This window comes from Hyperolius riggenbachi, chromosome 9 (genome assembly GCF_040937935.1).
Source record: "Hyperolius riggenbachi isolate aHypRig1 chromosome 9, aHypRig1.pri, whole genome shotgun sequence".
In the NCBI taxonomy this organism is placed as follows: domain Eukaryota; kingdom Metazoa; phylum Chordata; class Amphibia; order Anura; family Hyperoliidae; genus Hyperolius; species Hyperolius riggenbachi.
This window is the reverse complement of record NC_090654.1, coordinates 276,536,901-276,549,422: the sequence shown is the minus strand read 5'-3', so window position 1 is coordinate 276,549,422 and position 12,522 is coordinate 276,536,901. Positions and strand designations below refer to the sequence as shown.

Below are 12,522 nucleotides of genomic sequence, written 5' to 3'. Positions count from 1 at the left end.
TTATATCTGATCAGATTTTCGATTCCGATTAAAAACGTATTGCATGCTGCTATGTTTTTTTAATCGGAATCCAAAATTGGACGTATAAAAAAATATCAGAATCGCATGTAGTGTGCAAGATGCCAGAGTGATCAGCAGCATCTGTTTTTCTATTAACCGCTGTTTCAAGACATAACAGTGGATTCATTCCCATGCAGCCCATCCAGTGTTCCTTGAAAGCTACACATTACTTTTGTCTCTCTAAATGATATTCCCGAGTACATATTGTTACGGCACCGGGCAGTTTGGTGCGGGGCGAGCCGAATGGCGGTTCTCCCTGCTGCCGCTAAACTCCCTGGTGGCGTTAAAAAGACGCTGAAGTAAACAAACAAATCATGATTTAATGATTTGTATGTGTAGTACAGCTAAGAAATAAAACATTAGGAGCAGAGACATAAGTCTAATATTGTTTCCAGTACAGGAAGAGTTAAGAAACTCGTAATCTATGCAAAAGAGTCATTGAGCTCCACGACTTTCAAAGCTCTGTCTTCTGAAGCTTGTTATCTCAACAGTCTGTCAAAGTATTTTCTTTTTCTGGGCTGAGAAGGATTAAAAAGTTCACAGACTGCTCTGTAAAATCATTTAGAATGCTGAGTAGTGTGTAAACTGCAAATATTAGAGAATGATACAATGTTATAAAAACACTATATAACTGAAAATAAAAATGAGAATATTTTATTTGCTACTAATGTTCTAGTAATTATCCGTACTACAAAACCAATTCATTATATCATTTTTTTTTTTTTTGCTTCATTGTCACTTTAAATAGTATTCCCTTCCCAAGTTGTCGTAAACCCAGAGGGAGATGTAATTTCAGTGTCTGGCAACCCCCGGAGCCCGGATTTACCGCTACACGCCCTAGGCAGCATTACACTGCCGGCTATGGGAGCCCAGTCTCACACTAAGATAACCTGCTTCGGATATTTCCTGATCATTTGGACGGCATTTTAATATCAGGCCGGGCTCTCGGTAGGTGGCTGAGTGTGGGGCCATCCCACCTGCAGAATAACACAATAGCAATCAGTCATAGTGACCTAATGCTGGATACACACGATACGTTTTTCCGCTTGATTTTCCACCTGATCGTTTTTTTGGGCTCAATTATCTTATCTTTTTCCATTCACTTCTATGAGAAATCGAGCGCAGAATCAATTGTGAGGAATATCGGACATGCAGCCCCCTCCTTCAACATCTTCAAGAGAGCCCTCAAAACTCACTTTTTCACTCTGCCCTACCCCCTAACAAGTGCTCTAAACCCACAGCTGAACTCTGGTCCCTACCTCTCGTGTCCCTACCTCTCCCTCTAGAGTGTAAGCCTTTGGGCAGGGTCCTCCTCTTGTGTCCAACCTGATCATGCACCTCGATTACTGTGCACCCATGCTATGCATCTGAGTGAACCTAACTTGCCTAATCTTCATGCTCCCATCCAGTGACTGACTAAGCCAGGGACGTAACAATAGACCCTGCAAGGGATGCATCTGTAGGGGGGCCCAGAAACAGCCGGGGGACCGTGGGGGGGAGAAGTTTCTTTCCCCTGTCCATAGAGACTGACAACTAAGGGCATGGAGAGAAAAAACTTCCTGCTCTCTGCACAATTGTTCTACACTGCATCTGCTCAGTCACTGATAAGGAATCATACAAAGTTTGGCAGACAAAGATTTGTAGACAGTTCCTATTCAGTGCACAGCAGAGTCAAAGGGGGGGGCCCCACCCAAAGTTACGCAGGGGGGGCCCAGTGAGCTCTAGTTACGCCACTGGACTAAGCATTACCTTGTACTCATACTGTGCTGCATGATCTGGTTTTCTTGTATTCCTGTATTGTCATATTGCTGTATGTCACCACTAAATAGTGTCTGTAACCTAAACTAATGTCCAGTGCTGCGTAATATGTTGGCGTTTTTAAATACAATAAATAATAATAATAATGTCGGAAATTATCTATTGAATCCATCTATTGGGAGGGATAACTTCTGGTGTGTACCCAGAATTACACACAGAACAGTGAGAAGTGCAGGCAGAGAACATCAGGGGTAGTGATAGTCCTGTCTAGGAGAATTCACAGAGAAGTAGGAGTTTTGTTTGATCAGCTGATAGATTTGCAAAGCTCTGATTTCATGACTAGCAAATCAGAGCAGGGCTGTCAGCATGAGTCACCATAATCATCATCCAACCAACTCCAGGTACCCAAAATGGCTCCGACTCCTCAGTTTATGAAACCACCGACTCAAGACTCCAAGTACCCAAAACTGCTCCGAAACTCCGACCCCACAGCCCTGAATCAGAGACTTACATATGCATTGCATGGAGAAAACAAAAAAGAAGCGCTCCAATGGTGCATTAAGATTTTCAATGAGGATACGCAATATAAAATTGCACTTACATTTAGATTTCTTTAAAATCAGCGTGTATATTGCCTGCCCACGATCGTAACCCTCTGCCGGCGCTCTGGTCAGGACCCGGAGATGCGACGCTGATGAAGGCGCAGTAAGCACTGAAACCGGTAGTAACGTAGAGGCATTTACGTGAGCGGTCACGCCCCCTCCTTCCCCTCCTGGCGACACCGCAGCCAGCAGAACGTGGAGCAACGTCACATCTCCGGGTCCTGGCCAGACCGCGGCAGAGGGTTACGATCGTGGGCAGGCAATATATACGCTGATTTTAAAGAAACCTAAATGTAAGTGCATTTTATATTGCGTATCCTCATAAAAAATTGTAATGCACTATTGGAGCGCTTCTTTTTTGTTTTCGCCATACACTTCAGTATCTGGACTCCACCCAGTGAGAAGCAGCTCCAAAGTGCACCAACAAAAAGGAGAACACCTGTCATTTTTTGCATAAGTGACTTTAGCCCAGCTAGTTAGCGCAGGGCATTTTTTCTTTGATTTTTTACTTGCCTATGTATCACTTGACCAAACTGATCACATGCTTCTCCATGGCTCCTCCCAGACATGACCACCACTAATCAGGGGATCCCTGCACAAGCACTTCATGATCATTTCCAGGGACGGTTCTGTGAGTAGATAGGATGACATAACAGGCCCGCTACATTACCCATCCTCACCTCTCCCGCTTGACTTTTTCCAGTTTGTCCTTCAGCATGAGGATCTCTTTCTGTAGGGCGAGTTGCTGGCTCTCGGAGTCGTGCATCCCCTTCTTTACGCTCTTTATTTCCAGGGAGTGGGTGGTCTCCCGCCGCAGAAGCTCCTCCTCATAGTACAGAATCTTCTTCTCCAGCTCAGACCTCGCCTTGGAGAGCTCTTGCTGCTGCTCGGAAGAGACGCCGAATGTCCGGACGCCTTGCCTCGACTGAGAACAACACGGACAGCTCAGACACCCATATAAATGCGGACAGCAAATTGTATGCAGCTAAATATAAATATATTGTAAAGATAGCCGTGAGGCTATGATGCAGTTTGTTATTTTTCTGACATTTGTACTATCTGTATATTGTATACCACTGTATGCACTTTAATTTCCCCTGACGATGCCCCATTTTTTAGGGAGGTGAAACATGTTGGGTGGTGGTGGGGTAAGGAGCTAGTAACAGCACATAGTTATTTCTGGCTCAGCGGGCCGACTCTAGGTAAGGGGTGTCAAACTCAAATACTAATTGGTCCGAAATTGTACACTGGGGCCTAGTCGTGGGCCAACAATGTCTACTGGCCACTAGGGATGATCACAGATATGCAAATTATTCCAAATTGATGCAAATTCTTATGCAAATATATGCAGCTTGAAAATGGACCAATCAATTCAAAACTGGGTTTAAATTGATTGGTCCATTTTCAAACTGCATACATTTGCATAATTTTGGAAGTATTTGCAGCTCATTGATCATACGTACTGGCCACCTTCCTCCCTTATAAAGTTCCCTGGTGTCTAATGGCCTCCCTCCAACCTCTATACAGTTCCCTGGTGTCTAGTGGTACTCCCTCACCTATACAGTTCCCGGATGTCTAGTGGTCCTCCTCCCTTCCCTATAGGGTTCCCTGGTGTCTGGAGGCTTCCACCCTCCCTGATACAGTTCCCTGGTGTTTAGTGCTTTCCCCCTACCTCCCCATATGGCTTTCCTGGTGTTCCAGAGCTTCACCTCCAATACAGCTTCCCTTATGGTCTAGAGTGGGCCAAACATAATGAAAGAAGGAAACCACTTGAGGGCCAAATTTAATGGCTCCCAGGGCCAGATTTGGCCCACGGGCCGGAGTTTGACATGCATGCTCTAGGTGGATACAAACTGATACAGCCACCTGTTTAGCCTGCAAACCTTAATTGCCTCTCCAAGATTAGTCTAAAGCGGCTTTAACCACCCTGGCGTTCTATTAAGATCGCCAGGGCGGCTGCGGGAGGGTTTTTTTTTTAAATAAAAAAAAAACTATTTCATGCAGCCAACTGAAAGTTGGCTGCATGAAAGCCCACTAGAGGGCGCTCCGGAGGCGTTCTTCCGATCGCCTCCGGCGCCCAGAATAAACAAGGAAGGCCGCAATGAGCGGCCTTCCTTGTTTTGCTTACATCGTCGCCATAGCGACGAGCGGAGTGACGTCCTGCCGTCAGCCGCCTCCGATCCAGCCCTTAGCGCTGGCCGGAACTTTTTGTTCCGGCTACGCTGGGCTCAGGCGGCTGGGGGGACCCTCTTTCGCCGCTGCTCGCGGCGGATCGCCGCAGAGCGGCGGCGATCAGGCAGCACACGCGGCTGGCAAAGTGCCGGCTGCGTGTGCTGCTCTTTATTTGAAGAAAATCGGCCCAGCAGGGCCTGAGCGGCAGCCTCCGGCGGTGATGGACGAGCTGAGCTCGTCCATACCGCCCGGCTGGTTAATAAGTATCTTTATCATTGAAGGCCTACTATTTATTATTTTTTGTACTCTTGATATGCATTTAGTAAAAGATAAATTTTATAGGTATAAAATTGTGTTTTGATAACTTAAAGGGGCACTATGACAAAAAATTGTTAAATTTTAAATATATGCAAACATATACAAATAAGTATGTTTTTTCCAGAGTAAGATGAGCCATAAATTAATTTTCTCCTATGTTGCTGTTACTTACAGTAAGTAGTAGAAATCAGAAGTGAAAGGTTTTGGACTAGTCCATCTCTTCATAGGGGATTCTCAGGGATTTATTTATTTTCAAAAGCACTTAGTGAATGGCAGTTGCTCCGTCCAACTGCCAAAAAACTGTGTAGCGAGCAGGGAAGCTGGCCAGCATCATTGTTTAAATCCTTTTTAAAGAGAAACTCCCAACCAAGAATTGAACTTTATCCCAATCAGTAGCTGATGCCCCCTTTTACATGAGAAAGATAATGCTTTTCACAAACAGACCATCAGGGGGCGCTGTGTGACTGATTTTGTGCTGAAACCCCTCCCACAAGAAGCTCTGAGTACCACGGTACTTTTGTCAGTTTGTTACAATGTAACAAGGCTCACAGACAGGAATTAGCTGTTTACAGCTGTCTCTAACAGCCATAACAGCTAGCAGCAGCTACATAACCTGCCCACAGTAAAAATGTCACCATGTAATAAATGTCAGAATGTAAATCGGGGAGAGGAAATATTTTACAATGGGCAAACACTGACTAAATCATTTATACATAATTATTGTAAAAATGAAGCACTTTTTTTATTACATTATTTTCACTGGAGTTCCTCTTAAGGAATATCTTAACATAGAATAAAAGCCTTGCTGAGAATCCCATATGAAGAGATGGACTAGTCCAAAACCTGTCGCTTCTGTCAGATTTCTACTACCTACTGTAAGTGACAGCAACATAGAAGAAAAGTAATTTATGGCTCATTTTACTCTGGAATAAAAAAACGTACTTATTTGTTTGTTTGCACATATATAAAATGTTACAACTTTTCGCCATAGTGCCCCTTTAATCAACAGCGTAACCAAGCAGCTCTGGGTGACCCAAACCACTAGGAATGTATAGGGGGATAAAAGAGCCGGAAGAGCCTCCTTACTAATAAGCAATGCTTGGTGGAATTTGCCTTCTTAAAGCCGCATCTACACGCGTAGATGCGGCGGCGATGTTCCTTATCAATCGAGCCGCATCAGCGGCTCGATTGATAAGATCCGACACGACGGATCTCCCCACCGCCAATCCCCTGCTCGCTCCCCGCGAGGGGACAATGGCAGGGAATCGAGCGGATGATAAGCGGGTATCGAGCGGAAGATAAGCGGGTATCGAGCGGATGATAAGCGGGTATCGAGCAGAAGATAAGCGGGTATCGAGCGGAAGATAAGCGGGTATCCAGCGGAAGATAAGCGGGTATGGAGCGGAAGATAAGCGGGTATCGAGCGGAAGATAAGCGGGTATCGAGCGGAAGATGAGCGGGTATCGAGCGGAAGATGAGCGGGTATCAAGCGTAAGATGAGCGGGTATCGAGCGTAAGATAAGCGGGTATCGAGCGGAAGATGAGCGGGTATCGAGCGGAAGATGAGCGGGTATCGAGCGGAAGATGAGCGGGTATCGAGCGGGTATCGAGCGGGTATCGAGCGGAAGATAAGCGGGTATCGAGCGGAAGATAAGCGGGTATCGAGCGGAAGATAAGCGGGTATCGAGCGGAAGATAAGCGGGTATCGAGCGGAAGATAAGCGGGTATCGAGCGGAAGATAAGCGGGTATCGAGCGGAAGATAAGCGGGTATCGAGCGGAAGATAAGCGGGTATCGAGCGGAAGATAAGCGGGTATCGAGCGGAAGATGAGCGGGTATCGAGCGGGTATCGATTCCGGCGCACGCGCGGTGGGCGGGGACGCGGAAGAGGCGATCCAGCGGCTAATCGAGCCGCCGGATCGCCGCCTCATCTACATGTGTAGATGAGGCTTAAAACAGAAAGAAATCTGCAATAACCCACAATGCACCACTACTGAATATGCAAATTATCTCTTTTCACCCCTGTAAGCTAGACAAGCATCCAGAACCGCTGGTGTATAGCAAGCCTTTAGCTTTAAACATAACACAAAGATAATTTGCATATTCAGTAGTGGTGCATTGTGGATAACAATCAGAAACTGTGCTGAACCTGACAATAACACAGGAAAGGAAAATATGGCGTGTGTCTCACTTTAAGAGCTTCCAGTTCCCCCTCAAGCTGTTTCGAGAAATTGTCGCTGTGCTCCCGTAGCTTTCGCTCCTTGGAAGCTTCGGCCGTTGCGTCTTCCAGCTGGACTTCCAGCTAACAGGATAAAAGAGACAGCAAGAAGTAAATACACGCTACAAGTCATACAAACTGCATGGGTATTAAAAACTAACAACACAGAATCTGGGTATTAACACATTAGCAGCTTTAATATAATTATCGGATTTGAGATAAGTGTGCTGCTTTTGACCTCAGTCAGCAGAACTCATTGTGCTGTAAATGCTTGGAATGCTATGATCTCTCTCTGCTAGCAGAAAAGACAGAAACTGAAAGCAGAAGTCCTCTGTTATTGTCTCACGCTGCCACCTAGTGACAAGTGAGAATAAATACACATTACAGCAGTACAAATTAGAAGAAGGGACACAAATGCATAACATTTGCTAAAATAAACTGGCCTGGAGCACGTGCAAGCCTATAAATAAATTGGATGCTAAAGTTAACCACTCAAGGACCGTAGGTTCACACCCCCTAGTGACCAGGCAATTTTTCACAATTTAGGCCACTGCAGCTTTAAAGCCTCACTGCAGGGTTATACTACTCAGCACACAAGTGATCCCCCCCCCCCCCCCCCTTTCTGCCCACCAACAGAGCTTTCTGCTGCTGGGCTCTGATCCCTGCCAGCATGTTTATTCATTCACTTATTAATATTACTATTTTTTTTTTAATACCTGTGCCTCCCCCCTGCCAGTAAGCCTATGACAGCTGGCCGCTTCTGTGCTTCCCAGGGGGACAGAAGTGTCACACAACTGTTCCCAGTACATCGCTTCTTTAGATCGCAACGCTGTACAATGTAAATAGATGGCGGTTTTGCTGTCTAACAGTCTCCTAGAGGAGATCGCCACTGGGAGACTCAGTCAATCAAGCGGAGATGCGTGCGATCTACTGCAAAACCCCTGCCCCGCCCAAATGGAGTAGAGCAGTCTTGGGGCTGCCGCTGCGTTGTAAGCAAGTTAAAAACTGACCACAAATAATCTGTAAAGACAAAAATATTTTTTGAGACTTTTTTTTTTTTTTTTAAAAGCCCAGTTCAAGCAACTATCCTTTGCCGTTCCCACATGCACAAAATATGGAAAGCCCTCTCAACCTGCTGAAACACTATTTTCGACTACGTGGAAAACCTGCAGTTCAAACGAAGTTCTTAAACTGCTGGGCGTTACGGACAAGCTCAGCTCGTCCAGTAACGCCGCAGTGGATTGCTCGGGCCCTGGTGGGCCGATTTGAATAATTTTTTTGAAACGCAGCTAGCACTTTGCTAGCTGCGCGTTTTTCCACTCGCCGCCGATCCGCCGTGAAAGAGGCCCCCCGCCGGCAGACCCCAAGCGCATGCCTGGCCAATCACCACCGGGCTGCGCTATGGGGTGGATTGGGACTCCCTGTGACGTCATGATGCCGATGAAGTCATTCCGAAGGAAATCCAGTTCAGAACGGGATTTCCTGATGGCTATGATCGCCGGCGGCGATCAGAAGAGGTAGGGGGATGTCGCAGGGAAGGGGAATCCTGTAGCTAGCTACATGAAATTTTTTTTTAGGTTAAACCCTCCCCCCCCCCCCGCGGCTGTGTGCCGCATCTAATCAGAAGGCTAGGGAGGTTAATAGTGGAATCGCAGCGAAACATGCTGACTTCCATTTGAAAACTCATCACCCAACCCTACTGGTAAATCATGCGGTCCAAATGGATTTTAAGCCCAATCTACACGCTACGATTCGAATACGATTCTATTTACGATCCGATTAAATCAGACATGTCCGATCGGGATTCGATTCAATTCGATTTGCCATTGTTTTCTAATGGCAAATCGAATTGAATCGAATCCCGATCGGACATGTCTGATTTAATCGGATCGTAAATAGAATTGTAATCGAATCATACAAAGAATCGTATCGTGTAGATTGGGCTTAAGACAGCATGAGTCATCTAACTCAGATGTGGAGAAGCAATCACGTAACAATCTGCAAGCAGTCTCGAATGACCTGCAGCCTTTTTTTTTTTTTTTTTTTTTTTTTTTTTTAATAGAGCTAGATAAGACTGAAGGTAAAGGGTAAAAACGTTTTGAATACTTCTGATTAACGATATAATGGTGGCGACACTGGGATGATGTTCAATAGATTTCAGCAGTGTGTGGGGCAGGCAGTAGTCTTAGCAGATTCAATCAGAGAGGAAGTATGTAATGGTGGTCATGGTAGCATATTGAGGGATGTATGGTTACCTTAAAGTAAACCAAGCACCATTTTTAGCACCCAGGGCATCTCAACAGCACATTTAACATGCATCCTAACAATGGCTTCAATTCATCAAAGGGTGTTCGATAACAAAACCCCAGTCCTTAAAATACCGCATTCGGTATTTTACACTTCACTGTGCTAATTCATCAATATTTTCCCATGTGTGGTAGAGGCTTGTTAAGTTACCGAACTACTAGGCTTCAATTCATCAAAGGCTGTTCGATAACAACAGAGTGGTGAAGCAGCGTGGAATGTCTCTGTGTTGTTACAAGCTGATAACAATAGAAGGCATCCAGACATCCCTTTAGATGTAAAGGTGTTATAGTTACTGTTATTTATACTGCCTCTGCTGCTCTGAATCTGTCGATCAGTCTTTCTTAACATTTTATTTATTTGCCACAACGTAGATGAACTTCCTGGAGACATTACAAATGCCATGCTTGGTGATTTCACCACCAGCATCTTTGCATTATCAAACAGGGCCTGAAAGGGTTAAACCACCGAAGGGAATCTGGGGATATATTTTGTCCAGTTCTCTCTGCTCACTGCCTGGGGGGTCTGGAAGCTTGTGTGGAGAAGCCTGTGTGACCTATCAGCACCTATCAGGGGCACTTGCAGGAGAACAGGGGCTGTTTCTATTGGCTGCCTGCTCCTGCTAATCATGAAAACATTCACACAGAAGGCTTTCCACGCCTGTAACAACAGGGGAGAGCTTGAGATAAACACTGAATGTGCTAGCGAATGTGGGAACCTTGATGAATTAACATTTGTTGAGCACATGTCGGTAATTTATCTCATTGCTGTGTCATTTCAGCTTCTCATTCGGTAACAGCTTTGATGAATTAACATTTTCTAAAGTGCTCCGTTAAGTCAGCTGTTTTCAGCATTACCGAATGCGGTAATGCTTGATGAATTGAAGCCATAGTGGCTCATTAATAAAAAACTAAAAATTAAATTTGATCTCTTTTTTACATTTAAATGTTTAGCAGAGGGTTTTATTAGCCTACTTCTGTGGCGTGACGTTTCAAGCAGATAAGGACTGATGTAATTATTTTATTGCACTCAGCAGAGAGCAAACAAAAGATTTAATCAGCAGGAAAGGGGGGGGGGGGGGGTTGTGTTAGATTGGACACTGTTAGAAAGAGTTTAGAGACATTACAGATGCTATCTTCACGCATTCTCTTGGATAAACAATTGGCAGCTAGAAGGGGAGGGGGGGGGGGTGGATATGGCAGCTCCTATAGCTATTAGAAGTCAGGAAAAAAGGAGTGATGCTTGGTTTCTTTTAAAAAGCACTAGCATTGTATGTGGCAGCTGTAGCTATACTGTTATATCAGTGTTAGCCAATCATATGCTACATGTTAAATAAATATGAGGCTGCCGGAGTTAAAAAAATAACGGATAGGACAGATCACCTCTTTCCTGGCTTTCTCAGACTTCCGCATATCCTGGCGCATGGAGTCCAGTTTCTGCATGACGACTTCCAGTTCTTCCTCTTTGTCGCGCAGCTGTCGGGACAGTTTCTGCTTTTGCGAGCGAAGGTCGGCCATCTTTTCGTTGAGCTCGGAGAACTCGTGCAGGGCCATCTTCCTCTGCTGATGGGCGTCCTTCAGCTCCTTTGTCTGCGATCTCAGCTTCTCCTGAGTCTCCGACAGTTGCTAGAAGAGAAAACGAAAAATGACAACGTGTCAACACGAAAGCGCTGGCATGATGCAGACCGGCTGAAGGTTACGCTTAAAGCGCACCTGACCCCGGGGCAAAGCTACCTATGTGTAAGCAGAGCGTTGTGTTCATGCTGGATCCACAGACGTCTGTGGGTTGTCCATTCTTAGTTTCCCCCAGCCCCTGTAATCGCTCTTGAAAAACATGACTTTTTGGCTAAAGACAAATTATCAGACAGGAAGAGGCGGGCTTGCTGTGATGTTCCCTCCCATCACCCTCCCAATTACTCCTCCCTTAAAGAGAAACCGTAACCAAGAATTGAACTTCATCCCAATCAGTAGCTGATACCCCCTTTTCCCATGAGAAATCTTTTCCTTTTCTCAAATGGATCATCAGGGGGCGCTGTATGGCTGATATTGTGGTCAAACATACAACCTGTATCTCATGTCACATATCACCTCGGGTACACTTAAAGAGGAACTTTAACGTGGATCAGAGAGGAAAAACCAACTATAAAAATAACTTGTCTATATAGCTTACCTAAAGTTTAGATAAGGCCATATAGGGCCAGTGCTTTTTTTACACAACTCTTCTTACAGCAGAGGAGAAGGTGAGTCAATAACAGCCGGGTGCTCACCAAAACTAGCCGGGTGGAGCACCTGGAGCCTGGGGAGAACACTGTTGCTTGTGTGTAAATTCAGTCCCCTCTCCTCCTCCCTCCTGCGTCTGAAATCTCTGGCTAGTAACCTCCTCCTCCTCCTCCTCCTGCCCAGACTGAACTCCCATAAGCCCTTGCTACATGGTACTGAGTGCCAGGGCACTCTGGAGAAGCTGTGGGCGAGGCTTATTTAGTTTATAGGGAATTAGAGTATTTAAACAAAACAAGTATTTGGCTTGAGGAAGGCCCTATAAACTATATGAAAGGAACACAATTATGCAATGAGTAAAAGTTTATCTCGGATCCACTTTAACCAGGGATTGAACTTCATCCCAATCAGTAGCTGATAACCCCTTTCCCACGAGAAATCTTTATCTTTTCTTGAATAGATAATCAGGGGCAGTGTGTGTGACCGATAGTGGCAAACCCCCTCCCACATTGTGATGTCATGACCATGGTCCTGACAGTTTGCTGTATGTGAACCTCGTTGCATTGTGGGAAACATCTTTTTTCAAACTGTTAAAGAGAACCCGAGGTGGGTTCTGACAATGCTATCAGCATACATAGGCTGGGTCTGCTTATATTGCCCAGCCTCTGTTGCTATCTCAATCCCCCCTAAATTCCCCCTGCGCTCTGCTATGACCCCATAAATTACAGCCGCGCTGTCGACACGCAGCGGGCTGTGTTTACCTATGTAGTGTCAGTCTCGCCGATCCTCCTGCATAGCTCTGGTCCCCGCCCACGTCCCTTCCCTCCACTCCAATCAGCGGGGAGGGAAGGGACGCGGGCGGGGACCGGAGCTAT

At 45.6% G+C, this 12,522-nt stretch overlaps 1 protein-coding gene across 4 annotated transcripts in view; it reads right to left on the bottom strand.

The window, feature by feature from the left end:
• Positions 1 to 12,522, bottom strand: part of CDC42BPB (CDC42 binding protein kinase beta) — a 183,471-nt gene that overhangs the window by 74,563 nt on the left and 96,386 nt on the right. For all 4 annotated transcript variants that reach the window (XM_068254625.1, XM_068254626.1, XM_068254627.1 and 1 more), the window contains exons 13-15: positions 10,814 to 11,056; positions 7,101 to 7,211; positions 3,101 to 3,345 (exon numbers count right to left, since the gene is read on the bottom strand). In XM_068254625.1, the coding sequence (XP_068110726.1) occupies positions 3,101 to 3,345; positions 7,101 to 7,211; positions 10,814 to 11,056 (599 nt within the window). The remainder of the gene's footprint in view (positions 1 to 3,100; positions 3,346 to 7,100; positions 7,212 to 10,813; positions 11,057 to 12,522) is intronic.